Here is a 16,773-nt window from a genome sequence, read left to right on the forward strand (position 1 = left end):
ATAATATAATATAATATAATATAATATAATATAATATAATATAATATAAGGAAAACTCAGCCATGAAACCGTAGCAGAATTACCCAAATCTGGGGAAGGAATCTTACTCAAGCACAAGAAGCATTTAAAACTTCAAATGGATGAGGCCAGAGAAGAAGCTTCTGTGACATTACAGTTAAAAGGCCAAGACTACAGGAAAAAGAAACAGTATTAAAAGGTGTAAGATTGGGGCTGGAAATGGCTCAGCAGTTACAAGCACTGACTACTCTTCCAGAGGACCTGAGTTCAATTCCCAGCAACCACATGGTGGCTCACAACCATCTTTAAGGAGATCCGATGCCCTCTTCTTGTATCTGAAGACATCTACTGTGTACTCATAATAAATAAATAAATAAATAAATAAATAAATAAATATCTTTAAAAGGTGCACGATAAGAAAATTCCTACTCATGAACAACAGATGGTCCATCAGAACTGAGATGCTAGTACGGAGTAAGCAGATCTGTACAAGCAAGTGCCGGGCAAGAGTGTGGTACCCTCCAAAGTTATCTTTTAAAGTCACTGATGGATAGAGACGTTTCAGGACAAGTGCAAACCAAGCAGCTGGTGACTAGCAAGCCAGCAATGCAGCAGAAACAGAATAAATGGGAGAAGACAATCAAAGGACAACCAGGGAAGATTCAATTGTATTGGCTCAGCAAACACACAAACTTCTAATATGCATTGGGAAGGCAAAAAGGAACAAATGGTTCTTAAACCAACTGGGAAATAAACAACAGAACTATAAGAATGAGCAGTTTCCTCTGCAGTGGGTACTCTGGGTTGTCAACTCCACAACGTCTAGAACTAACTAAAACCCTAAGTGTCTGGACACACCTATGAGAGATTTTCCTTAATTAAATAATTTGAATTGAAAAGACCCACCTTTAATCCTGATATTTTGAGGTGGGAAAATCCACCTTTAATCTGGGCCATGTCTTCTGGTGGCAGTCTGGATAAAGGACATGGAAGAAGAAAACTCTCTCTGCCTGTTTGCTCTTGCTCTCACTGGAAAGTTCATTCCTTTATGACATTAAAGTCTCCATCTTCTGGATATACTTCAGGGTGTACTGAAGGCCAGTTGAGACATCTGGCTTCGTGGCTTGTACAACTACTGGATTATTAGACTCTCTGTAGTTAGACAGCCATTGTTGTATTAGCAAGACCACAGCCTATGAATTGTTCTAATAAGTCCCTTGTGTGTGTGTGTATCACAAAAGGGTAACAATTGGATTAATATAAATAAATCACAAAGATATACATAAACACATATGAGAAAACAAGACAAATAAAATACAATTTAACAAATTAAGTTTAAGAATCTTGAAAGCTGATTTTGTGAAGGCTGATTCAAGTGGAAATGCAAAGGGCTCAGATTAGTCCAAACAAGCTCAGAAAAGAACAAGATTAGAGAGCTCACACTTCTTCACCAAGCAACAGTCCCGAGGACAAGGACGAGGATGAAGATGAGGACCCGGTGAGAGAGAGAGTGAGAATCCAGGTCAAAGGAAGTTCCCTCAGGGTCCAAAATGAAAGCCTCACATCTGTGGTCAGCTGCTTTCCAGTGAAGGTCCCCAGCAGTTAACTGAACAAAGAGTTGTCTTTCTAACAAGCCCCAATTTATGTCAGATGCATAAAGTGAAGCCAGATCCCTTTCACACAAGATGCACAACAGGTAATTCCACAAGGTATTTAGAAGCACAGATAAGGACAAAACTTGTAAAGGCCATGGAAGAAAACATAAGCGTGTACTGGCTGGTGAAGATGGGGGGTAGCTACAACCTCGAGCATTGCCAGTGGGAAGCTAAAATGGCAGAGCCATTTTGAGAAATGGCTTAATGTTTCTTCTGGATGTTACCATAGATACCACATAACCCACGATGCTAAAACAACACACACCCTCACAGAAACTTGTACATAAATGTCCATGGCACAATTACTCATAGTAGCCCAAAGTGGAACTAACCCAAATGTCTATCAGTCAATAAACAGATAAACAGGCACTGAAAATCCAAAACATTCCAATATTTGAAGATGGAATACCAACATGGTGCCACAAGGAGGGAACCCAGTAAAAATAAATACAGTATTATCTTCAGGTTGTATGTAAAAGATAGATATGAAGCATATATAGGTTTTATGCTTAAACGTGGGTTCCACTTACATTGCTCAAAGATACAATAACACCTAACAATTCATTCACAGTTTGAGGGGACACTCTCCTAACGGTGGAAAAAGCATGGTGACAGAAACGGGGACAGCCAGCCACATTATAGTTAGAAGCAAAAGAGGTGATTGCCAGTGCTTGGCTCACTGTGTGGCTTTGGCTGGCATGGCACTTGGTATGCAGACTAGACTAGACTTGAATCCCAGGGATCTGCCTGTCTGCCTACTGAGTGTTGGGAGCAAAGGTAGCATGTGCCACCACAGACCCCAGACCCTGAAATGTTGCCATCCATATTTAGGGCAGGTCTTTTTACATCTCTATGCTCTCCCTCACAGACATACCTAGGGTGTGTGTGTCCCCTGGGTGATTCCAAACTCTGTCAAGTAGACAATCAAGATTAACCACCACAGGCCCCATCTACAAGACACATCATTACATCTATGCAACTATTCCTACATTCAGAAATCTGAAACATTTCCAATATCAAACAGTTCATATAAAGGGTACTTAACTTACATATCAATACAATGGGCTATTTGTTATTCAGCACAAATATGAAAAATACTTACTTGTGCTGCCATGTGGGTAAACCTTGGATAAAAATGGACAACACACTAAGTGAAAGAAGCCAGTCACAAAACAACAACAACAAAAATCCTCACAGGTCGTATAACTTCATTTGTCTAAAACATTAAGCAAGTCTGGAGATAGGAAAGAACCTCCGTATCTCAGGGGAGAACATGAACTTAGTATGTGTAAGATCCTGGGTTGGATCCCAAAATCCATGAAGGAGGAGGAGGAAGAAGAGGAAGAGGAGGAGGAAGAGACAGTGAGGGAGGAGACAGGAGGAGAGAGAAGTAAACCAGGGCTACAGAAACTAACACTGAGCATCTAATGTGTCCATAGTTTCTTTCCATAAAGACAAAACTGTTCTAGAAAAAAAAAAACTGACTGCAGTAACAGTTGCATAATTCTGAATACTGCAGACCCCATGGAACTTGACAGTCTAGACAGATGAAATGTGCTGGGTGTGAACTAGACCTTGATGAAGCTGAGTTTCGGAAAAAGAAGGGAGATGAGTAATATTCCGCATACCAACAAGGGACAAAGAAGCAAAGGCAGACACGAGATGCTCCGTTACCGTGGCTTCTAACCACAAAGACACCAGCATGGCTTACCCAGAAAATATGAAAGCCGCTGGCCCCAGAGCAATTGGACAATGAGACCAAAGAAAAAGGCTCCAGCTTTGACTGAGTCTAGGATGGGTAAAGAGAACTGTGAGGGGGAAAGCAGAAGAATCCCACAGTCGTGGCAACCCCACTAAGTTCTTTTCCTAGACTATTCTCTGTAGGAAGCAGAGAAAGACCTGCGACGAGCAAACCTGTGCTGCTCACGTGGCCATGTCAATGAACCCATAACATTAAGTCACTGCAGGAATGTCAAAGCTTTCTCCCAGCATGATATGGAAATGGGAAAGCTTCCCTTTCTGTTCCCTGTGTGAATGTTAACAGTTGGCAGAAAATGTCTACCATAGCTTCTCCACACAGACGTTTAAGAGCTGAAGACTGCTCCTACCAAGTCTAGTTAAACGTATCTCCTCAATCCATCTGTGCTGGTCCACCTGCGTACCACCGAGATTCGCTTACTTGTCTGTCTGTAAGGGATATAACCTTGTCCAGTTATAGGACACAACCCTTCCCCTCCTCCTGCTCCCGTTCAACTCTAAATAATGAACATGCTGAGTTTATGGCGCCCCCAGTCCACCCGATTTCAGCTTATCTGTGGACTTATTTGTCTTTCTGTTTCTCTTTTCTTCTTTCTCTGATCATCTCAGTCGGGTCCAAGTCCCTGGAGGCCATCCATAGATGACTGTGGCAGACCCCAACCCAGGAAAGGCCCCCAGCGAAGTAGTGTCAATGTTATTTGTATAGCTTCAGATATTTTTTTTTTAAAAAAACAGGGCACTTCTGGGAGGAACTTCATAGATCGTGTGTAAAGAAATTCTACAGAGAGATGTCTGAATAAAGTGGGTGATGTTGGCTCTCCAACAAACACCAGGAAGGGAAGCCACAGAGATAGAACCCCTGCAGAAGTTTAAAATATAGCCCCTGACTTCATGTCTGCTTTTTCTAGAATTCATGCTCAACTTACAATTCCTTTCATTGGGTTATCAAATCCTCCCTCACCACACACCTTCCTTGGTGAGTGCAGTGTGGGTGGAAGAGGCCTTTGCTGGATCCCCCATGTTCTGAGTGGCCCAAAACCCTGAGCTTTCCTAGCTAGCTGTGGCCTGCCTCACCTAGTAAACTGTTGGGATACTTTCGCAAATTTCCTGTTAGTATAAAGTTTGGGATTATTTTTAAGATTTCAAAATTGTATTTTACTTGTGTAGGTATGTATCTGTGTGTGGCATGCCTGTGCATGCTGGTGTGGCAGGACAAGACGGTGCACAGACTCCTTGTTTCTTGCTGAGGTCATTTTAGGTTTGATCAGAATCTGATCTCCTTGATGGGAAATCCTGTAGAAAATTACCCAGCTCTACTCCAGGAACCTGAGGTCAAGATGCTGCAGCTAATTTATCTTGGCTTCTGTTAAACTGCTTGACTGTGTAAAACCTCTCCCTGCAGCTGTTAAATGGAATACCAGGATGTGGGTTTGGCCTTCAAAATCCCTTTCAGTGGTTCTCAACCTTCCTAATGCTGCGGCCCTTTAGCATAGTTCTTCATGTTGTGGTGATTTCCCAAACCATAAAATTGTTTTCTTTGCTAGTTCATAACTACAATTCTGCTACTGTTATAAATCATAACATAAATATCTGATATTTCCAATTGTCTTAAAGGGGTCATGGCCCACAGGTTGAAAACTAGGCTCTGAACAATCAGCACTACACTCGGATCTGAAACACCTGAGTGTAGTCCCAGCTACCTTTAATAGGTGCCCAAAGAGGCCAAACAAGGGAGTCATATCCCTCGGAGATGAAATTATAGATGGTTATGAATTACCTAATGTGGGTGCTGGGAATTGAACCCAGGTCCTCTGTAAGAACAGTGTTCTTAACTACAGAGCCATCTCTCAGCATGTTCCAGCTTCCTCAATGTTCTTGCTTTTTGAGACAGTCTCACTCTGTAGTCCAGGCTGGCCCAGTCCAGCTTCAAAATCACAGTTAGACTTCTGTCTTGGCTGCTCTTAAATGCTAGGACCACAGGCACAAACATCCAGGCTTACACTTTATTTTTGAAAATAGGTCTTCTTAAATTGCCTGGCTGACCTTGAACACCCTCCTGAGAAACTGGGATGACAAACCTGGCTTTCTTATTGTGTTACTAAGTTTGTTCTTTCTTAGAAGTTTTTTCATTTTTAGTGTTTTTTTTTTTTAATTAAGAAAAAATATCAAGGAGCTAAAGGGACAGCTCAGTGGTTAGGAACACTGGCTGCTCCTGCAGAATCCAAGCTATATGAAGAAAGCATGACTTTTCAGCCAGGAAGCAATGGACATGCTCACTGAGAAAAATAACTTGCAGAGTACGTGAATTTGTGCCACAGATATAAGAGACTTGACCCTGGACAGCAAGTAGGGCATTCCCTAGCATACTGTGCGTGCCAGTCAGAAGCTGGCACACTAGCCTCTCAGGCGAGCAGTGAATCAAAAACACAGGGAGTGCTCACCCTCTGCCAACACCAAAACCTGCCACTGTACTGCTACAATATTGTCCCAAAAGCACTGCCTATTTAAAATTCTAAAAGGAGGACAGCAGCAGACTCCTAAAGAGATGGGGTGGGGTAGGGAGGATAATAAAATAGACTGGACTCCAATAATTAATGAAACAGAATAGGCACAGGCAGGAGCCAGGAATTTATTTTTAGCTCCTCTATAAGGTAATATCATTATAATCACAGTGAAAACTGGCAACAAGCTGCAGAAACAATTGAAAAGCTGAGCAGACTTGAGACTCCATCAAAGGACAGATGATGCCAGCCCAAGAGTAACCAAGACAGGTCACTGAGAAGAGACAATACTGATGCCTGGAAGGCCCCGTAGCTGTTGTCTTCACACTCTCTCATCTATTCTAAAAACATTCACCTGAAATCCTTAACCAGCATGGAACTCTTCCTCCCAGACCAGAAGCATCAAGGTGAATATGCCTGCCACACAGTGCTCCTATGAGTTATGAATGCAGGGCTGGAGGTGGCTCAGGTCCATAGTCAGAATGATAATAATATACATATGCATACATACATGCACAAATATATGTGTAACTATAATCAGCAGTGTCCACAAACCATAGCAGTCAAATGTTAAGAAAACAAAGATTATTAGAAATTAAGATTATATGGGCTGGAGAGATGGCTCAACTGTTAAGAGCACTGACTACTCTTCCAAAGATCCTGAGATCAATTCCCAGTAACCACATGGTGGCTCAAAAAGATCTGTAATAGGATCTGATGTCCTCTTCTGGTCTGTCTGACGACAGTGACAGTGCACTCAAATATACTGTGCACGCCAGTCAGAAGCTGGAACGCTTGCATCCCAAGCAAGAAATTAATCAAAAACACAAGGAGCACTCACTATTTAAAATAAATAAATCTTTTTTTAAAAAAAAGAAAGAAAGAAAGAAAGAAAGAAAGAAGGAAGGAAGAAAGGAAAGAGAAAGAAAAAAATTAAGATTATTAAGATTGTTAGAAAAATCAACTGAAATGTCCCCGATGCTATTTTCCTTTGACACTGAACCTGGGCAGACTATGACAGTCAGTAGGATAGTCAGTATCAAATTTCTTCAGAAGCATTCAGCTCACTAGAACAGGTAAGGAAGCATTAATGTTTTCCTGGGAGGCACTGTACAACCTGGTGGAAATGGCTCCTCCTAGATCCATGAAGTCTCTGAGAAAGTTATCAGTGTACAGGGAGGCAACAGGGTAGATGATTTTTTTTAAGACTTATTTATTTATTATGTATACAGCGTCCTGCCTTCATGTATCTTGCAGGTCAGAAAAGGGCAACCAGATCTCATTATAGATGGTTGTGAGCCACCATGTGAGTGCTGGGAATTGAACTCAGGACCTCCGGGAGAACACTGTGCTCTTAACCTCTGAGCCATCTCTCCAGCAATTAAGATTTATTTATTTTATGTATCTAAGTACATTGTTGCTATCTCATACATACCAGAAGAGGGCATCAGATCCCACTACTGCTGGAGAGATGGCTCAATGGTTAAGAGCACTGACTGTTCTTCCAAAGGTCCTGAGTTCAATTCCCAGCAACCACATGGTAGCTCACAACCATCTGTAATTGGATCAGATGTCCTCTCCTGGTATGTCTGAAGACAGCTACATATTATAAATAATAATAAATAACTTTTTTTTAAAATCTGTGTTCTCAATTTAACAGTAGAACAAAAACAACAAAAAGACATTTCCATGAGATTAGCATTTGTAGGACAGGAAGTTACCTAATTCTTAAAACATCCTTTAAAATGCTTTAACCAAAAAATATTGGAATTCTGTTTTTTTTGTTTGTTTTGTTTTTTGTTTGTTTGTTTGTTTTTTGAGGCAGGGTTTCTCTGTGTAGCCCTGGCTGTCCTGGAACTCACTCTGTAGACCAGGCTAGCCTTGAACTCAGAAATCTGCCTGCCTCTGCCTCCCAAGTGCTGGGATTAAAGGCGTCCACCACCACTGCCCGGCTGGAACTCTGGTTTTAAAGGGAGGACTTCTGTAAGATGAATATTACACGAGGATTTATAAGAATCAGATAATGAGAGTCAAGGATTATTCTTCCATTGAGAGAAAGACAAGAAACAGAAGGCTTTTAGAGACTGACCAAATCATTCAGTGAATTGAATAGTATATAAGTTTTCTTGGTTAGTTTCTGGTCAACTTGAAACAACCTAGAGTCATCTGGGAAAAGAGAACTTCAGCTGAGAAAATTCTCCCGCCAGATTGGGCTATAGAAACATTTTCTTGATTAAAATGATTCATATAGGGGGGCCCAGCCCACCGTGGGCGGTGCTGCCTCTAGGCCAGGTTCTGGGTTGTATGAGAAAGCAGAATGAACACCAAATCTCCCCACCCAGGCAGATTCTGTACATGCTTCTCCAGGGTCTAATGCAGTGACTCTACCTGACCCTTCCAAACCCTCCAGATCCAGCCCAGGTCCCACATCTAGTGCCCTAACTCAGTCTGGCCTCACCTGTTCTTACCACAATCAATCTCTAGGACAGGCCCCTCCCGGGCAGATTGACCTCCACAGGCAGGGTCTGGCCCAGGATGCTCATCCATGTCTCCAGCTTAACCCAGTCCCCTCTAGCTACCTGCTCTTATTCTATCTAAGCCGTTTCCAATCTCTAAGCCAACCACCCCACACATTCTGTGTCCCAACCTTCTCTGTCCACATCAGAGAACCAACAAGAAGTCCACAGGCCCAGATTTCATCAAAAAAAATTACAAACATGAAAGATCATGTTTCTCTCACCTCCTCTGCAACCTATAAATGTCTACAAATACTTCTATATTTTCAATTTCTACAAGTAGAAATATCTGCCAATGAGAAGTACTTAGATGAACTTCAGAACACAGAATTATAAAGAACAATCATAAACCCCATCAAAGGACTCAAAGAGTTTAAAGATGACATAAAGAAATAGCTCAGTGAAATTAAGAAGAACTTAAGGAGAATAAATGTCCATAAGCCAGGCAGTGGTGGCGCACGCCTTTAATCCCAGCACTTGGGAGGCACAGGCAGGAGGATTTCTGAGTTCGAGGCCAGCCTGGTCTACAGAGTGAGTTCCAGGACAGCCCAGGCTATACAGAGAAACCCTGTCTCGAAAAAAAAAAAAAAAAGTCCAAGTGTTGACTAAGAAAACACAAATAAAAGGCTGACAGAAATGGCACAGAAAATTCAGGAACCTAGCAACAGCAACCTAGCAACAGCTTATGTCATTGCCTGTGGCCAGGTGTGAGTCAGTAAAAGGGATTTACTCCAGCTCTCTCTCCATCTCCTTTCAGGACTTGAGAACAGAATTCAATAGAGATAGAAACACTGAAGAGGACTCATGCTGAAATGAAGACGGAATTAAAAACATGGAAACTCAACTAGAAAACTCAAAGGAAAGTCTTGCAGGCAGAAGAAAAGGTAAAAGATATGAACCAAATAAGCAAAGAATATTTAAAAAAAAAATTAGAATCACAGGAAAGGAGCATTCAGGAAGTTTGAGAATTACTTAGATGAACTCCAAAACACAGAATTAAAAAGAACGATCATAAACTCCATCAAAGGACGCAAAGAGTTTAAAGATGACATAAAGAAATAGCTCAATGAAATTAAGAAGAACTTAAGGAGTATAAATGCCTGAGTGTTGCCCAAGAAAACACAAATAAACTCCAGAACCAAAACCAGCCTTCAAATTATAGGCATAGATGAGGAATCAGAATCCCAACTCAATGGCATAGACTAGTCGTTGTGTTTTATAATGCAGTATAATGTGGGAAGGGGGGTGCTGGGGGAAACTTCAGCGGGTCCATGTTGAGGTGTCCCCCTAAATACAATACACTTTGGAAACACAGCCCAGAGGCTGCTAAGCTGGAACTGATCTGAAAGCCTCCTCCCTGAGGACTAGCTTTCATGACATCAGAAGGTGCCATGCAAGCTTCCAAAGAAGGGAAACAAACAGCAGGCCCGCTCAACTAAGATGCCCAGGAACCACAACAGCCAGCATAGCATGATAACTCTACAGGTGGTACATATACCTGGTCAGTAACCAACAGCTCTCTAGTTGTACTTAAGACCCACTCAAGAAGAAGGAAACCAAGCTTTGTCCCAGAAACCTAGCCAAGTACCCAGGGCTAGAGAGTCATGGGTCATGGAGGAAAACCTATTGTCAAGGGCTGGGCTTGATGATCCAAGGCTTTCCTGAGACCCTGGTTTATGGAGATGGAAAACAGCTCCTTCTCTGAAACCAGGAACATTAGGGGTAGAGCTGGGGTAAGGGCCCGTGAGGGAGCTTTGGCTTCTGATCTTGAATCCAACTCTTCCCACAATATGGGGCTATGGTTATAAGGCTGCTGTGTGCTCTGTCTGTAATGCTCTTGAGATGCCTATGTTCCCCTGTGCAACACTGTTTGCTAAGCTTCTTGATGACTTTGTCCCATTGTATGATAGTTTCTGCTGATTTTGACCATTTTTTTTTGTTTTTCAGGGTTTTTTTTTTTTTGCTTTTGTTTTTGTTTTTTACCCCAGAAAGTAGTATATAATAAGATACTGTACTTACTATTAAGCTTGCTTGTAAGAGCCATGAGCCTATTCAAGACCTCCTTATCCTAAACTTTCCTATCTTCTTTATCTTCTCATCTCCTGGCCACCTCCCACTTAGGACCCTGTCATTGAAGAACAACCTGCTGGTCTAGCTCAACCTACAACCACCACTTATTATTAAACCAGCATAATTCCTAACTACATTTTTGATATTTGTTTTTATACACACAGGTAAGTGTAGTCCTCACCCCTCATCAATGAAACCTCTTTTTATAACAAACGGGGGCCATTACAAAAAACTACAGCCAACAAAAATGCAGAAACTGTATTTTTATGTAAAACAATTTGGTTGCAATAACAATTTCTAGAAATACCAGGCTTATTCAAATTTAAGTGAAGAGCAAGGTTTTGTTTAAAATAACCTATTTGCTTTTTATTTCTTGGACTATATTACCTATCAGTTGTTTTCAAACTTCAATGGTGAAATAAACCTTTGTGTGTGTGTGTGTGTGTGTGTGTGTGTGTGTGTGTGTGTGTGTGTGTTAATGCAGAAGTTGGCTCCATTTTGTCCCTAGAAAGCCATAAGTAGCATGTACTCACCCGCTCCTGGCCAGCGGTGTCCCAGATGAGGAATTTGTGAAGTTCATTTCCACAAGGCACTGTTTTGGTCATGAAAGACGCCCTGAAAAGAGAGTCAACCAAGCTGCATAATCAAAACTCCACAGAGACTTAGGAGTCTCAGTTCCTGTTATTATGCCTTGAAATGACCCTAAGAATCCCTCAACAAGCAGTAATGAGAGTTAAGCCACTGCAGATAAGAATGTGTGTCTGATGCTGTCCTGTTCCTCAATTTGTTCTTGATCTGTTAGTAAAGAAGTCATGGGCCAATTGCTGGGTGAAAGGAATAGGAGGGACTTCCGGGTCCCTGGAGGAAAAGAGACAGACACAAAGGGAGGAGAGGAGAGCTTGCCATGCTTCAGAGAGAGAAAAGCCAAGCAGTCATGTGAGATCTTGGGAGGAGCGGCAGCCTGTGGCCACTCCTACAGGTGGATGGTCAGGGATGTTTAGCAGGAATTAGATGTAACTGAGCAACTAAAGTTTAGGGCAGGTGGAGAGGTGCAGAGATAAGAATATTGATAAGGGCACAGTTTTCCAGGCAGGCAATAGTAGCACCCAGCAATTGTGTCTGAAGACAAGTTGAAAATGAGCAACCTGTGTGTGTGTCTTTTATCTGTGGATTCACGGGAAGCTGAGTGGAGGCTAGGCTAGTAGAGTGTGGCTAAGGCAGGATAGTGGAAGCTTCATGCAACATGTGTGGACTGCAGAGATGGTTCAGAGGTTAAGAGCACTGAGTGCCCTTGCAGAGGAACTAAGTTTGGTTCCCATCATTCACATGGTAGCTCACAGCCATCTGTAACTTCAGTTCTAGGGGATCCAATACCTTCTTCTGACTTCCTCAGGCACTGCACACATGTGTTATGCATAGGTACATGTAAACAAAACACTCAAACCCATAAAATTAATAAATATAATAAAATAAGATACATGCAGAAACAGATTCAATCATCCTGGAATAATATTCTCTGGATATCAGGGAAATGTTGGATGTCTAGCCTTAGCTATTAAAGCCTTATTATTAAAACAAATATCAGGGAAAAAAAGCCTCATCACTTTAAGACTTTGACTTTAAAACAGTATAAAAAGAAAGCTGTCTTAACATATTCCCTGTGCTGACATTCAATATTAGCAGCAAATCATGGAGGAATAGATCTAAGTCTCAACCTATTTGCATACATGTTGGGATTATCTCAGTTAAGGTTTGCATTGCTATGATGAAACATCCTAACCAAAGCAAGGCTTTACTGGCTTACATTTCCACATCACTGTACATCATCAAAGGAAACCAGGACAGGAATTCAAACAGGACAGGAACCTGGAGGCAGGAACTGATGCAGAGGCCATGGAGGGGTGCTGTTTACTGGCTTGCTCCCCATGGCTTGCTCAGTCTACTTTCTTATAGAACCCAGGACCACTGGTACAGAGATAGCACCACTCACAATGGGCTTGGCCCTCCCACATCCATCACTAATTAAGAAAATGCCCTACAGTCTTGCCTACAGTCCTATCTTATGGAGCAATGTTCTCGATTGAGGTTCTCTCCTCTGAGATGATTTTAGCATGTGTCAAGTTGACACAGAACTATCCAGCAGAGGGATAAATAACAAACACATGGATGCTTCTATCACAATGGAAGGACTTCAAGGCATTAGAAAATAAAAAACTTGGTTTTTCCCTTTTTTTTTTTTTTACCTATTTTCTCCAAATAAGCATTTATTTTCTTTGTGCTCATAAAGGAGTAAAAACCAAATACACAGAACATTTAATAAACTTTCTTCTATAGGTTAAAGTATCTCATTCATAAAAAAAAAAAACAAAACAAAAAAACAGGGGACTGGAGAGATGACTCAGTGGTTAGAGCAGTAACTGTTCTGCCAGAGGTCCTGAGTTCAATTCCCAGCAACCACATGGTGGCTCAGAATATCATCTGTAATGGGATTTGATGCTCTCTTCTGGTGTGTCTGAACACAGCTACAGTGTACTCATATATATATAATAAATACATTTTTAAAACACACAAAAAATGCACTGTGAATCTTGCAAGTTTCAGGAGTATCCTGGGTCCTCTGAGTTTAGTTTACTTCCTGAGACGTCTGGGTTTCCCTTCCTTTCTGGGTCACATGAACCTCCCTCCTGCTTCCAAGAGGGATGTTTGAAATTGAGTGAACCATATCTGATCAGCAGAGTGTAATGAGAACAGGAACGAGATGTTGTTTTCTACCAATTGTAAAGGGAAATTCTGAAAGATGGCTAGAGAAAAGGCCTTCTCACATAACACATGTACAGTTTGAATAACCTGCATTTGGCATATGTATCAAAGTGGAGCCTACTCAATTTTTAAGAATTAAGGCTAAAGCTGCACATGGTGGCACATACCTGTGATACTAGCATTCAAGGGGTTAAGGCAGGAGGAGTGACAACAGGGGGAGTTCAAAGCTATCCTGGGTTACATAGGACAACTGGCTTAGACAAAAGTAAATAAATTAAAATTAAAAAATATATAAGGTTAAGGGGGCAGGGAGTTGTAGCTCAGTGGGAGAGCAGGTGTTTAACAATTACATTTGAGACCTTGGATTCAACCTCAGCAGTCACTCCATAAATGAAAGAAAGAAAGAAAGAAAGAAAGAAAGAAAGAAAGAAAGAAAGAAAGAGAGAGAGAGAAAGAAAGAAAGAAAATAAAAAAGAGAATAAGCCTTTACAAACAGTTATACAAAGACATAGCATCCACCATGGAATGCTGAATAGACTCATAACACAGTGTGTGCCACCAAGCCTGAAACCCTGAGTTTGACCCTCAGGACCCATAGGATGGAAGGAGAGAATCAACTCCTTCAAATTGTCCTCTGACTTCCACAGGTGCGTTATACCACATGTGCAAACATCACCCTCCCCTGATAAATACTCTTTTTTTTTTTTTTTGGTTTTTCAAGACAGGGTTTCTCTGTACAGCTCTGGCTGTCCTGGAACTCACTCTGTAGACCAGGCTGGCCTCGAACTCAGAAATCCACCTGCCTCTGCCTCCCAAGTGCTGTCCTAAGTGCTGGGATTAAAGGCGTGCGCCACCACCGCCCGGCAGATAAATACTCTTTTGAAATATAATAAAACAAGTTTCACAAGATAACAACTGCTGTGGAGAAGAGACACCTACTCACAAAGCTGTTACATATATGATCATGTGTGCAGGCTGTGCAGGAAGCTCTAGGGATGCAGCTTTCATGCCTGGACACAGCCAATGGCATAGCTGCCTTTGAATCACTGTGCTTTATAATCTGTCAGTCACTGAGGTGACGTGGGTTAATGCTTCTGATGAGAAATGATGTCCTTTTACAACTGTGATTCTGATAGGAAGAAGTGGGTAGGCTTTGAGAACAGACTAGCTTGGTTTGTCATTTGCCTATCTGGTTGGTTTCGGCGATATAAATCCATGCTATATAAATAGCACTATATTACTGAGGCCACATGTTCAACTCTGCCAAGCTTGATCTAAGTCAAGTTTGCAGCTCTGTGGCTACCTGTGTGCTCTGACCTGGGGAAACCATCACAACTAACTCTTGGATCAGGGACTTAAATTGAAATGTCCATAGGGTCAGGCAGATAAGACAATCCAGCAAGCACATAGGTGTGCCTTATCTGTCCAGGCATGAAAGCTGCATCCCTAGACTTCCCACATAGCTTATAAATAACTGTAATAATAAGTCATCAGATATCCTGAAGCTTGAATTCTGTTACCCCATAGCATGTACCCGGCTGGCTGGCTAAGCAGGTGGCCACACCCACTCTGTTCTACATCCACGGATATCTCAATTCTCCAATACTGGCTACGGTGGAAAGACATCTAAGGGGGTAGTCGGACACATCTCTGGGTGTGTCTACAAGGTAATTTCCAGGAACTATTAGATCATGAGGGTTCTGACTTGATGAATCGATTAATCCTTTGAAGCGTTTATCATATGATGGCATTATTGAAAAGTAGGAAGAGGGTCTAGGTAGAGGAAGTGAGTCACAAAGGGAGTGTGATGCTCTATCTTGTCCTAGCCTCTTCCTGTCTTTTGTTTTTCCCTGTTTCTTGATCCCTACAAGGCTCACTTCCACTATATGCTCCTGCTACCATGGTGTTCTGTCCGAACATATAAAGCCAAGCAGCCATGGACTGATCCCTCTGCAACTGTAAACAAAATAAACTCTTCCTTTTTTATGTTACCTTGTATTTGCTTACTGCATAGGGAAAGTAACTGATATATTGGCTTAAATTTTGAAAGCACCATAAAGGCTAAACAAAACAAACCCTCAGGCCAGGTTTCTAGATCACTGAGTTAACAAGCTTTGGGATAGGTAATCAATCAGGCTTTTGAAAATTAAGATTTCTACTTGTATCATTTTCCAATAAGTCTATGTTTTACTTTAGGAAGTGTTCCTAATAGCCTTATTCTTTTTTTCTGAAACAGGATCTTAGAAACATCTCCAAGTTCCAAAAGAGAAAATGTGAGTGCAAGTTAACTATATCAGGAAAAGCCTTAGGTATTCTTAAGCCCATAAGAGAGCTGAGTCTTCCTGACACCAGAAGACAATGAGGAGCAAAGCAGGCAGTAAATAGAGAAGCTCCCATAATGCACTGCAGCTCCCATAAGGCATTGCCACCATCAGAAACTGTTGTCACAGCAAACATAAGCTATGGGGAATGCTCAGCATTATATTATTTCAGAAATGGAAAAGTAATTCATTCCACATAAGTTTTAGACTTCCCCAATGTGCAGTGGACAACTTTTCTGGGAATTGAACCAGACAAACTAGCCACCCATAAGGAACTGATAATGCACACTATCTCCCTCCCATCTAGAAATAAGGAAACCTGCTTTTCAGATCCATGGTCTTGATAGTCAAGAAATGTCTTGTCCTTCAAGAGGAAGTTGCAAGAACCAAAAATCACAAGAATAACAGCCCTAAATTTCTGGAGTTAGGATTAGTTCTCATTGGTGGGGTTGGAAATATTTGCCCTAAAAAGAAGGAATGTCAAAAAAAAAAAAGAAAAAGAAAAGAAAAAGAAACATGCTGGCACTTACCCAATGGTGGGGCTGATGTTGTGGTCAAAGTGGTCCTGGACAAACCGACACACAATGCTTGATTTCCCAACCCCTGTGTCCTAGAAGAGAATGAAGGCATAGTCATGTTCTATGAACATGAAACAAGAGGACATGGTGACAGAATTGCAGGAACAGGAGAGGAAGCCTTCTATTCCCTACTAGAATGTTCTATGAGGTAAATGTACTCTTTTCATAGAACGAAAATAAATATGGTAAAAGCAAGTTTGGAAATATATCTCACATGCATACAGAAAATTAGCATGTTCATAATATATTTGATTCCAGAGTTGGAGAACCAAAGGTTATAGAGAAGATGTGTCACATCCTGTCATATTGTTTGTTAGAGAGAGAACTGCTGCTTTTTGAAGTGACATTTTCAGGTTAACTCATCTGCCTCTAGGGAACACACTGAAAGACCTCTAAATTCCCACATCTCCAATGTCCGTTAGAGTTTAATGGCTGATATTAAGCTGAATTCTATAAAGGTCTCATCTCAGATCTTTCTTTTCTTTTTTTGGTTTTTTTGTTTGTTTGTTTTTCAGATTTTTCTTGACTAAACAGTTCTTTTTTTTGGGGGGGGGGGGTTCAAGACAGGGTTTCTCTGTGTATCACTGGCTGTCCTG

The 16,773-nt window shown here is 41.4% G+C and overlaps 1 protein-coding gene across 1 annotated transcript in view; it reads right to left on the minus strand.

Moving 5' to 3' along the window:
- The window catches only part of Rab31 (RAB31, member RAS oncogene family), a 123,412-nt gene that overhangs the window by 60,384 nt on the left and 46,255 nt on the right, over window positions 1–16,773 (minus strand). Inside the window, exons 2-3 of the mRNA XM_028777964.1 lie at window positions 16,130–16,209; window positions 11,052–11,133 (exon numbers count right to left, since the gene is read on the minus strand). Coding sequence (XP_028633797.1) covers window positions 11,052–11,133; window positions 16,130–16,209 — 162 coding nt within the window. The remainder of the gene's footprint in view (window positions 1–11,051; window positions 11,134–16,129; window positions 16,210–16,773) is intronic.

The sequence above is a fragment of the Grammomys surdaster genome, unplaced genomic scaffold, assembly GCF_004785775.1.
Source record: "Grammomys surdaster isolate TR1022 unplaced genomic scaffold, NIH_TR_1.0 318, whole genome shotgun sequence".
Taxonomy (NCBI): Eukaryota; Metazoa; Chordata; class Mammalia; order Rodentia; family Muridae; genus Grammomys; species Grammomys surdaster.